Source organism: Salmo trutta, chromosome 1 (genome assembly GCF_901001165.1).
Source record: "Salmo trutta chromosome 1, fSalTru1.1, whole genome shotgun sequence".
Classification (NCBI taxonomy): Eukaryota; Metazoa; Chordata; class Actinopteri; order Salmoniformes; family Salmonidae; genus Salmo; species Salmo trutta.
The window spans coordinates 58,643,907-58,656,254 of record NC_042957.1 but is presented as its reverse complement, the minus strand read 5'-3'; the positions used below and the strand labels follow the sequence as shown (position 1 = coordinate 58,656,254).

General features: G+C 42.6%; 1 protein-coding gene across 1 annotated transcript; it reads left to right on the top strand.

Moving 5' to 3' along the window:
- Positions 1 to 245: 245 nt before the first annotated feature.
- On the top strand, positions 246 to 9,902 carry LOC115202693 (zinc phosphodiesterase ELAC protein 2-like). Its single transcript, XM_029766764.1, has 23 exons — positions 246 to 752; positions 879 to 929; positions 1,015 to 1,085; positions 2,965 to 3,029; positions 3,129 to 3,255; positions 3,423 to 3,569; positions 4,152 to 4,207; positions 4,296 to 4,354; positions 4,442 to 4,514; positions 4,630 to 4,742; positions 4,842 to 4,940; positions 5,071 to 5,209; positions 5,369 to 5,454; positions 5,685 to 5,806; positions 6,065 to 6,161; positions 6,278 to 6,416; positions 6,525 to 6,563; positions 6,668 to 6,777; positions 6,882 to 6,981; positions 7,108 to 7,228; positions 7,879 to 7,957; positions 8,599 to 8,743; positions 9,084 to 9,902. Exons 1-23 carry the CDS (start codon positions 418 to 420, stop codon positions 9,327 to 9,329), a joined length of 2,619 nt encoding a protein of 872 aa, XP_029622624.1. The 5' UTR covers positions 246 to 417; the 3' UTR covers positions 9,330 to 9,902.
- The last annotated feature ends 2,446 nt before the right edge of the window (positions 9,903 to 12,348 follow it).

Genomic DNA, 12,348 nt, shown 5'->3' with positions numbered 1-12,348 from the left:
TGAGTTGCTGCCTTGCTATGTTGTTGTTTTAGGTCTCTCTTTATGTAGTGTTGTGATGTGTGTTTTGTCCTATATTTATATTAAATTTTTTAAATGTTTAATCCCAGTCTGGGAGGCCTTTTGGTAGGCCGTCATTGTAAATATGGATTTGTTCTTAACTGACTTGTCTAATTAAATGTTAGATAAATACAAAATAAACACACCAATGATCGAGAGTGTGATGAAGACGTCATCAATCTACGCCGGAAGAAACACAGTTCAGCGTCAAATCACATGTCTCAACCGCTGAAGTCCTGACTGAATGTTTATATATATGTGTGCTGATAGGTAAAATTATATTTTCATAAAGATTATGCAATGATTATCGATAAGTTTGCTGTCTTGTACGACGAGCAGAACTGACTTTCATTAAACCGAATGTTTAGTATGACTAAAGTGTCTCTACCCTGTAAATCTATTGCATGGCTATTTGTGAGACACACATCTACGGGTCGCCTACAAAGCTTCGCATGCAGTGAACATCGTTTTCCCCGGACTATTTTCCCGTTTCTGCGGACAATGTCTACGAACACAACAGACAACCAAAATCGGGGATCAAAGAAACCAAAAGAAACATTGCGACATGTGAAGTCTAGAGAACAGAGGAAACGTGGAGTGGATGTGCATGGACCAGCCACTGTCTACGCCCAGGTCGTCGGGGCAGGGAGCCGAGATAATGGCGCATCACTTTATGTCTTCTCTGAGTTCAATAGGTAACTTAACCAGTGAACAAGATTGTCTGACAATTTCTTGTAACATTGCCAAATATATTTGTATTGTGGGTATCAGAAAGGCACTTGGCTGCAGCATATTTGTTTACCCTTTTTCCTCTCTGGAAGGTACCTATTCAACTGTGGTGAGGGAACACAGAGGCTGATGCAAGAGCACAAGTAAGTTGAATTGCCTCCTGTCAATGTTCAACTAAAATCTCTAATTCAGTCTCAGCTCAATAAATCTCAATGTTCCTCTTGTCAGGTTAAAAGCTGCTCGCTTGGACAATATTTTCCTCACTAGAATGAGCTGGGAGAATGTTGGGGGTCTATCAGGTAAATTGCTTGTTATTCTAGCCACTTGACATCAAGTCAGTTATCTGTCAACCTGGAAACAACTGTGCATAGATAATAGACCGATCAAAGCTTATTGCATGGTTAGCGCATGTCTCTGTGTACTGTCATGTGAAAAAGTGGTCTTTTTGTTGTTTTTACATATTTGGACACAGATATTTGAGCTAAATTCCAACCACATTCATTGATAAAGTTAACCCGATTTAACAAATCACCAAAGAAATAAACTGTTATGCAATTAAAATAAAGAAAAATTGGAATTTCCTTATGCAGAAAAAGTTAGAACACACCTTTACCATCACATAAAATGGCTACAATTAGAACCAAAACTGGTGTAAATCATTAGAGAGTAACTTGGGAGGTCCAGCCTTCCATAAAGATGAGAAACTTTGGTCTTAACCATATGGGTGTGTGGTAACACATCATGCCAATATCAAAACACCCTCAGAAGAAATATTATTGATGCCCATGAATCTGGGAGGGGTTACAAATCCGTCTGACGGATCATCTACAAATGGAGAAAATTCCAGACCACTGGCAATCTACCTAGGACATGTTGTCCCACCAAATTCAGTCCAAGAGCTGACTGAAAGATGCTCATAGAACTCTCTAAATAAGAACCGCAGGGTAACATCAAGGGATCTACAGGCCACAATCAATGTTGATGTGCATGAGTTAACTGTCAGAAAGAGACTGCACAAACTTGGCCTACATGGATTTTTTTTTTTTTACCTTTATTTAACTAGGCAAGTCAGTTAAGAACAAATTCTTATTTACAATGACACCCTAAGAACAGTGGGTTAACTGCCTTGTTCAGGGGCAGAACAACAGCTTGTCAGCTCAGGGATTCGATCCACCAACCATTCGGTTACTGGCCCAACGCTCTAACCACTAGGCTATCTGCCACCCCAGGTCAGGTCAGGAAGGAAGAAGCCTCTGCCTCAAAAAAACCTTTGCCAGACAACACCTGGGTATAGACCAACAATGTGCTCTGGACAAATGAGTCAAAGGTGGAGTTGTTTGGCTGCAATGCCAGATGCCATGTTTGTCTAAAACGAAACACTGCCTTTGAACAGAAGAACCTCATACCAACCGTAAAGCATGGAGGTGGTGCCATTATGGTTTGGGGCTGCTTTGCTGCCTGAGGGCCTGGCCAACTTGCCATTATTGAGTCAACCATGAATTCAATATTGTACCAGAGAATAATTGAGGAGAATGTAAGGCCATCTGTCAAAAAGCTGAAGCTAAACCGAACATGGATCTTGCAACAGGACAATGATGCAAAACTATAACAGAATGGCTCAAAAATAAGAAATTGAGGGTTATGGAATGGCCGAGTCAAAGCCCAGATCTCAATTGTGTCAAAAAACAGTTGGGGGATTTGAAGCGGGCTGTACATGCAAAAAAGCCCTCAAACATGACACAATTGAAGCAGTACTGTAAAGAAGAGTATGCAAAAATTCTTTCAAGTGGATGTAAGAGACTGATAGACAGTTGCAAGAAATGGCTACATGAAGTTATTTCAGCCAAAGGGGGCAACACCAGCTATTGAAGCTAGTAGTGTACTTATGTTTCCTGCACTATGGAATTGCATTTCTGTAGATTTTTGATGAATTAATGATTGCAAAGTATAATCTTTCGGTGTCATTTGTTCAATTAGGTTACCTTTATCTGTCAATAGTGTTGAAGTGAAGATTACATAGCCATCTGACCAAATATGTACAAAAAAGTCCACTTTCCAGGGGGTGTACTTACTTTTTCACATGACTGTAGATAGACATCGGTCAAAGCTTATTGCATGCTTAGCCTATGTCTCCGCGTATGTCCTTAGGTGTGATAAACTGTGTACTCTCTGGTTTAGGGATGATATTGACATTGAAAGACACTGGTGTCCCTGAGGTTGTTCTCTCTGGACCACCACAACTGGTGAGTGGACATTGTAGCAGTATAAAAGATTGTCTGTAATGAGTCAACTGTTTTTGTGGTACCCTGAGTCTAATATGTCATTGCCTCCTCTTGATCTAGGAGAAATATGTGAATGCCATCAGAGTATTTTCTGGACCACTGGAAGAAATCAAGCTAGCTGTTCGACCATACACTGAGAAACAATACACAGATGACACAATGACAGTTAGTCAAATACCAATATTTGGTGAGTACTAGAAATCACCTTGGTAATTGTTTTTAGCATTGAGTAATTTACTGTTACTCATACTCTATCTTAAAGCATGTTCAATTTATGACCTGTAAAATAGTGAATATTTGTGTTCTCGTGCTGAAGAGTTGGTAGTTGACTCTCCTTAACCCCAATTATACCAGCCCAGCTCAAAGAGGACGGGCCAAAGTGCTCCTCTAACTCAGGGAGGAGCAGCCCCTCCAGTAGTCCCCAGAGGAGGGAGCTGTGGAGGCCGGAAGACTTTGAGGACACCAGCACAGACAGCAGGAAGGAGAGAGCAACCAGCCCAGGTAAGACAAGGAGCATGTGGGCTAGGAAGCCCAGGCTGCGCATACTCTGACTGTTAGAAAGCCTGGGGACGTTCTCAGGAAGATGATACAAAGAGGTGAAGTACGGTGGAGTCTAGATGGAAACTAGAGACGCTTATCAAACCAATCAAGTATTTTGCGAGGATGGAGCTCCAAACAGGTTGTTTTTCTGAAAATGTTTCTGACTTGCAAAAAGCTAGGTAGCATAAGATACAAAACAGGCTGCTAAAACGTTGTACAAATAGTAGGAAAAGAGATATTGACGAACATAGGAAGGAAGGAAAAACAAAAAAGAAACACAAGGAAATGCCTCTCCTAAAGGAAAATATAATTTATACTCAGCCAATCAAATGCAAGTGTTAACCCAGGAAGCACTCCCATTCAAACGCAAAATTCAATACTAAACTTATCCAGACTTCTAATAGTCAAGTCAACGGGAAGAGATTAGGAAGGATGACCCACAAGACTAAAGGAGCATGCAGCGCTATCAGGGGCATCAGTGCCCTAGTTCAAGGATGTTGAGCTCCAAAGGGCACCATTTCTCACATTTCATTTTCATATCAGGTGGAAAAGCAAGAGCAACAAGGGATCCGTCTTTAGTTGTGGCATTCGTTTGTAAGGTAAGAAACACAATCTCATTGTCTCAGTGACATACTGAATTATTGCATTTTGATGAAATTTATGTCAAATTTTCTCTTTGACTTGCAGCTTCATCCTAAGAAGGGGAACTTCTTGGTTGCTCAAGCAAAAAACCTTGGATTACCAGTGTAAGTTGATTTTCCAATACAAATTCAGTTTTGCCTGCTCAACAAACTTGAGCCGATAATGACTTTTCTGATGCACTTTCTCCACAGAGGCACTGCAGCTATTGGTCCTCTCATTGCAGCTCTGAAGGATGGGAAAAGTGTTACCTACGAAGGAAGAGAGGTACTTCAATTATATTTGGTTGATTGTTAGGGCTCTGGCATTTTGGATTAGCTATTGTAAATGTTAGATACATTTTGTCTTGTTTTCTGATGATGTCCTGATGGTTGTCCTACAGATCCATCCAGAGGAGGTGTGCACTCCCACTGATCCAGGACCAGCCTTCATAGTTGTGGAGTGTCCCTCTGAGGAGTTTGTTCAACCAATCTGCATCCATCAGCAGCTGAGCAGGTAATGGCCTGATCGAAGTTGGCTGCTTCTGCATCCTGCGTCATTACTCCTTCTTTAGGAGATTGTAGTTAAGTTCAGAGTTATTTGTCTCATCTGCAGATACCAACGTGGAGGAACCGAGGACCCTGCTGCCTTAGTAGTCCACATGAGCCCTGAGTCTGTGCTGAAAACAGATGAATACAAGCAATGGATGGAAAGGTACAAAATCAGCCATATGTATTACTCAGTTTGACTGTTTACATGTTCCATGTTCTGCAATTCACTTGTCTCTCTGTTTTCTGTTGGTCTTTCTACATGTTTAATGTTTTTGTGTGTTTTTGTGTTTTAGGTTTCCATCTACCACGGAGCACCTGATCCTGAATGAGCAAGTTTGCACTGTTCACAACGTCAGGAGCCACAAGATTCAAACTCAGCTCAATCTGATTCATCCAGAGATATTTCCAGAGCTCCAGCACTATAAAACAAAGGTAAGTTGTGAAGTGCTAGAACTTTAATTATTCACCATTGTAACCTGTTGTTACACAGAGATAAGCTTGTTCATTTGGAAACCTTTTGTAGCTTGCGTTGTATTGTGCCAGTCTGTTTCTACTCTTGTTTTTGTAAAAAGTTCTGTTCATCTTCTCAAGGAGACCCAGGCTGCCCTGCATGTCCCCAGTGTCAGAGCCGAGTGTCTTCTGAAGTTCCAGCTCAGACCCAAGATTGAATGGCAAAGGTGAGTATGTCCTTCAGGCCACAATTTACCAGACATTAGTCTGCACTTACGAAGGGCTGCTTTGTCAAAGAGAACCATTTCAGATGAAACACTACTTTCAAGTGTGACTTACTATTTCTTCTATGATCTTATAGATGCCAAACACTGTCAAAGTCAAATGAGAGCGTTGCTGCCCCTCTCAGCACTATGTGATGAGTAGTGTGTGTGCTCTACTGTTTCTTATTCATTAGAGATGCCATCCCCTCTTGTGACACTGAAGAGTTTGTGAAAGAGGCTGCGGAGGCCCCTAACTTCCTCCAAGAAGTGGAGGAGTGCCGTCGGTTCCGTGCGACTGATGCTGCAGTGCTGTCTGGTGAGCCCTGCTCTGATACAGGTCAGGCTACAAGCCCAAGGGGAGATGTTACATTGCTCAGTCCAACAAAGCTCCATCAATTTCTCTTTACTCCTCTTGAATGGAGTTGCAAACATTTCACCCTGGGCATTTAAGAAAGTAACGGAGTATAGTTTCCTGTAGTCCTTTTGTCTGATAGAATATCGTAGTTTTACGTCTGAAATTTCAGTGGCATAGAAACATGATGTGTTGTATCGTATGACAATGTGTTTCTTGCAGGGCGGGCAGAAAAATACCCAGAGGTGGTCTTTTTAGGAACTGGATCGGCTCTTCCTATGAAAATCAGGAATGTTAGTGGCAACTTGGTCAACATCAGGTAATGTTAGACTCATATTACTATATAAAATCCTTAAAGATATGTCTGTGTGAGGTAGCCAGTATAAATGTCTGTCTGTCTCTCTCTGTGTTTATGCTATATCCCATCTCCTTCAGTGCCACTCAGTCAGTGCTGCTGGACTGTGGAGAGGGCACCTTTGGCCAGCTGTGCCGACACTATGGGGACAGTGTGGACGAGACACTGGCAAAGATCTCAACCGTCTTCATCTCTCACATGCACGCGGACCATCACACAGTAAGGATTATCTTTCCTATAAATATTTGGTTATTACAGAGTTATAGCATATATTCTGGCATAAAGTAATTTCAAATCATTTTTAAAGAATATGACTTTATTTTCCAGGGATTGTTGAGTTTGCTGTTTCAAAGAGAGAGAGCCTTGGTCAGTAAAGAGTTTCCCTTTATCAGATTTGAAGATGAGTCCTATTTAATTCATGCAAAATGGAACACTTTAATGAATATATGTCCTTATCTCTTACCGTTCAGGCAACTCTTGGGAAAGCCTTCAGCCCCATCTATCTGATAGGCCCTGTCCAGATGATGACCTGGCTCAACCAGTACCATGACCACTGTGAGGAGATCCTCAGCCATGTCAAGTATGTCAGGAAAGACACGTCTTACTCTGTTCAATTGATGCTTTCAAACCTGATGGTATGATGTCCATCGTCTCTAATATTGATGTATTCTGACTATGTTTCAGCATTGTCCCTAGCAAAGTCCTGTGTGAGGGGGCTGAGGTGTCCAAGTTCAAAACCAAGGCATTCATCCAAGCACTGCTGAAGAAATCTGATTTAGCTAAGGTATGTGGAGACTTGAACAGGCTGCTTCGTGCTTCAATACGACTCATTACACCCTTGTTAGGTTCAACTACTGTTTATTGAAGCTATCGTCAAAGCTTAAATACATATATTCTGTTTCTCTCATAGTTCCAGACTTGTCCGGTGCGTCACTGTAAGAATGCCTTTGCCTGCAGCATCACTCACCAGTCTGGCTGGCAGCTAGTTTTCTCTGGGGACACAATGCCCTGCGATGCCCTCGTACATATGGGTCAGTACCAACAGTTCTCGACCCCAATTGTAATGTTTGTACAGCTCCCAGAATTTGTGTGATGTGAAAAGATTTACACACTCTATGAACCACACTTGTGACGTCCGGATCAAATGGTAAATACTCACCATTGCCATTTGATTTGCCGTTACGTGCATTCCACAGAGCCATACTCGAATTTTGGACCCAGAGTATATCCTATAACTTCTACACAGTTGCTGGTGGTATGATATACATATAGATCACTGTTAATGGACTTGACATCTACAGTAGCCAGTCTGATCTGAACCTGTCATCCAAGCTCTATGCTGTCTGGCATCATTTACCAGATATTGCTTAATGCTATCGATCAGTTCCAAAGTTCGCTATGAATCACAAGGTCTCCCACATAGTTCCTGTGGGATCCCACTTCATTGTCTCTTTTTAAATTGTTCGACTGGGTGTGATCCAGCTGAAGACTCCCAGAGAGAGCCTGGCTATATCCCATACCTGTTCATTATAGAGGCCTGGGTGTGCCAGACAAGCAGGGCTGGCTGATGGTTTATTACACAGAGCTGTGTGATTGATTTCCTCTGGGAGAGGAAGAGAGGCTGGAAGTGCTGCGCCATGCAGCAGTCGTGTGATTCATGTTTGTCATTGTGTTTTCAAAGGAAAGAATGCAACTTTACTTATTCATGAAGCCACATTGGAAGATGGATTGGAGGACGAGGCTGTGGAGAAGAGACATAGGTTAGTAGATGGATCTAGTATGGTGCTTCTCTTCAGACGTGTCCTTCGTTATTCTATTACAAAACTATCTTCCTTGGGCTGGATTCAATCAATATCGCGGAAGATCCGCGTAAAAACATTTACGATTGATTCGACATATGCAGTGTTTACCGTGAATGCAGTCTCCGCAAACAGTCTCCGCGGAGACATTGCCTTTAAATTTCAATCGAGCCATAATGCATATCTTCCGTGATACTTCTGTGATACTGATTGAATCCAGCCCTAAGTGTGAAAATGTGACATGCATTGAAGGGGGTAAACAGAAATAGACTAGTGCCATTTTTCAGCTGACAAAGAAACTCAAGGAGCTTTTGAGAAGCCAGTCATTTTTAGAGGGCATTGTAACTGGCTGCATTCTTCTCTGAGATTGCCATTGATTTTTGGAACTCTGTATTGGAGGTAATGAAGGCACTTTTGCCTTCTAGCTGGAATTTCAGTGACTTTGGTTAAAGAGCTCCATCTCGCATTGAAAACAACTTGAAAGTCATTGAGTTGAACTGAACGAACTCTGTATAGCTTACCATGGGGTTAAGTCTGGTAATTACTGTTAGAATAGTAGCAGAGTAGCATCATGCTTCTCTGCTTGCCTCCCAAAATGACAGTACCACCTCCCAGGCCATCGGTATTGGCATGAAGATGAATGCTGAGTTCATCATGCTGAACCACTTCAGCCAGCGCTATGCCAAGATCCCCCTCTTCAGTGAGGACTTCAACGACAGAGTGGGAATATCTTTTGACCACATGAGGGTAAGTGAGTGGTGAATGGTGTACTTTAGTCCACTTGTTATGCATAGCAACATTAAAATGATTATGTGGGTTCTGCACATCTGAAATGTACTTTTCCACTGGATATGTGTAACCTCAGAATGAATTAGGACCATGATTCACTACAGTATGAGCAGACAATGCCCCTAGTCCAGGTAGAATACTCTCAGACAACTTCAGTTTAAATCTAGAGGTAGCATTTTAAGGTAACATTCGGAATGTGTTAGACTCCTATCAGAGATACATCTCCAGCTGCCTCAGAGGACGCTGGGTATGTTGAAAGACCTCCTCTGAGTGATCTCTCTTCCCTGTCTCTCCTCAGATTCGGTTTGGAGACTTTAGAATCCTCCCCAGACTCATACCGCCCCTCAAAGCCCTGTTTGCCGAGGAGATCGGAGAGATGGAGGAGAGGAGAGGGAGGAGGGAGCTTAAACAGATGAAAGGAGTCATTGCTGAAAGCAACGAAGAGCAGAGGATACCCAATGAAGGCGAGACGGGCAAAGGTGCCAAACGAGAGCCAGAGGAACCAACGCAGGACGTGGGAAGAAAGAGACTCAAAACAAACTAGACCCTGACCATAGCTTTGGGTTACACCAGAGATTAGTGGAAATCAAATGACTGTTATTTTACTGAGTTTGCTTTATTTAAATTATTTTTTATGAGAAACTTGCATGAGGGATGCTCTGTTAAATAAGAGATTTTCATTTGGCTGGACTGGCTGCCTTCATCGCTTGTGAATAAAGAATTTCTGTTTTTCCTGTCATTACCATTGTTGTGTATATAAAACATGTAATTAACATAGTCTTTGCTTTACTTTTTAAATGCAAAATCAATGTCAATCATGCTCCATGGTATTGGCCTGTTGTTTTCTAGAAACATATTGTGAGCAACTCATACAAAGTTTGTCCTATTAAACTACATCCATAAAAGTTGCATCCAAACAAAGGAGTTTAGTGAAGTTGTCACACATGGATGAGTAGTATTACATTGGACTGATAGTCATACATAATAGTCATACAGCACCATGGTCACTCGTTGCTTAACAGTTATTGGCAAAGGTTGAGGTTGCATTTCATCATAGATGATGGTCTAGGAGTGCTGTGTGATGGTATGAATATGATATAAAGCTTCACAAACCAGATGAACAGTTTTTTTTCTTTTTGTAAATCATTTATACAATATGTGCTATTGTTCTAGCACTGAAACATGAAAAATTAAACAGTGATAGCCATCAAAAACAGTCCTGATCTTTCAGTGAGACAAGACCCCCTAAAGCACTGTGCCAGCAGCATGCTCTCTCTGTGTGACAACTATGTATTGATGTAATATTTATTGCAGTAATCAGAATAAAGTTAGGACCGCTTAGATACCAATTAATGGGGCTACTGCAACTTTACTGACAGGTGGAGTTTGCAGCTAACAGTTCACTCTAAATTGATCCCTATCAGAGGAGGCTGGTGGAAGGAGCTATAGGAGGACGGGGTCATTGTAATGGCTGGAATGGCATGGTGTCAAACACATCAAATATATGGAAACATCCTGTTTGGAAACCACATGAAAACACGTTTGACTCCATTCCAAAAATTGCATTCCAGCCATTACAATGAGCCTGTCCTCCTATAGCTCCTCCCACCTGTTGCCTCTGATCCCTGTACAGTATGTACAAAGAATGATGGATAACTGAGTGCCTGTATCACAGCTCTTTGTCTATGCCAGAGTACAGTAGCCTATACTCTACTGTGATGCAGTACTGTCCCTCCACATGGTGCCTGTATCACAGCTCTTTGTCTATACCAGAGAGCACAGTAGCCTATACTCTAGTGTGATGCAGTACTGTCCCTCCACATGGTGGCTGTATCACAGCTCTTTGTCTATACCAGAGAGCACAGTAGCCTATACTCTACTGTGATGCAGTACTGTCCCTCCACATGGTGCCTGTATCACAGCTCTTTGTCTATACCAGAGAGCACAGTAGCCTATACTCTAGTGTGATGCAGTACTGTCCCTCCACATGGTGGCTGTATCGAGCTGTCATTGTTTTATTATTCTATAGATGGGCCAACAATGACCTACTGGAAGCTGTCTGAGAGAGGAAGGGCCACAGCCTCACCACCTTCCATTTCAAAGACCGTTTACTGGTCAGTCTCTCAAATGACATGAAGTGTTGACTGTAATCCACTGCAGATGAGATCATTTACCTACACTAAATGCATCAACTAAATCAAATCAAATTTTATTAGTCACATGCGCCGAATACAACAACCTAACAGTGAAATGCTTACTTACGAGCCCCTAACCAACAGTGCAGTTAAAAAAATATATAGATAAGAATAAGAGATAAAAGTAACAAGTAATTAAAGAGCAGCAGTAAAAAAAGAACAATATATACAGGGGGGTCAATGTGCGGGGGCACCAGTTAGTTGAGGTAGTATGTACATGTACATGTAGGTAGAGTTAATTAAAGTGACTATGCATAGATGACAACAGAGAGTGACAGTGGTGAGGGGAGGGGAGGGGCAATGCGAGTATTCTGGGTAGCCATTTGACAAGATGTTCAGGAGTCTTATGACTTGGGGGTAGAAGCTGTTTAGAAGCCTCTTGTACCTAGACTTGGCGCTCCGGTACCGCTTGCCGTGTGGTAGCAGAGAGAACAGTCTATGACTAGGGTGGCTGGAGTCTTTGACAATTTTTAGGGCCTTCCTCTGACACCGCCTGGTATAGAGATCCTGGATGGCAGGGAGCTTGTGCCCAGTGATGTACTGGGCCGTTCGCACTACCCTCTGTAGTGCCTTGCGGTCGGAGGCCGAGCAGTTGCCATACCAGGCAGTGATGCAACCAGTCAGGATGCTCTCAATGGTGCAGCTGTAGAACCTTTTGAGGACACATGCCAAATCTTTTCAGTTTCCTGAGGGGGAATAGGTTTTGTCGTGCACGCTTCACAACTGCCATGGTGTGCTTGGACCATGATAGTTTGTTGGTGATGTGGACACCAAGGAACTTGAAGCTGTCAACCTGCTCCACTGCAGCCCCGTCAATGAGAATGGGGGCCTGCTCAGTCCTCTTTTTACCTGTAGTCCACAATCATCCTCTTTGTCTTGATCACGTTGAGGGAGAGGTTGTTACCCTGGCACCACACGGCCAGGTCTCTGACCTCCTCCCTATAGGCTGTCTCGTTGTCAATGATCAGGCCTACCACTGTTGTGTCATCAGCAAATGTAATGGTGGTGTTGGAGTCGTGCCTGGCCATGCAGTCATGAGTGAGTGAGGAATGTATATGCTCTCTTGGAGCAGCAGGTAGCCTAGTGGTTAGAGCGTTGGGCCAGTAGCTGAAAGGTTGCTGAATCGAATCCCGAGCTGACAAGGTAAAAATATGTTGTTCTGCCCCTGAACAAGGCAGTCCCATAAGACTTACCTTGTCAGCTCAGCCACTGTTCCCCAGTAGGCTGTCATTGTAAATAAGAATTTGTTCTTAACTGACTAGGTTAAAATAAAATTCCTGTTTTCTGTTAGACTTGCCAGTCTGATAAGTTGAAGCTCGCATCTGCTACAAGACCATGGTGCTTGCCTACGGAGCTGTGAGGGGAACG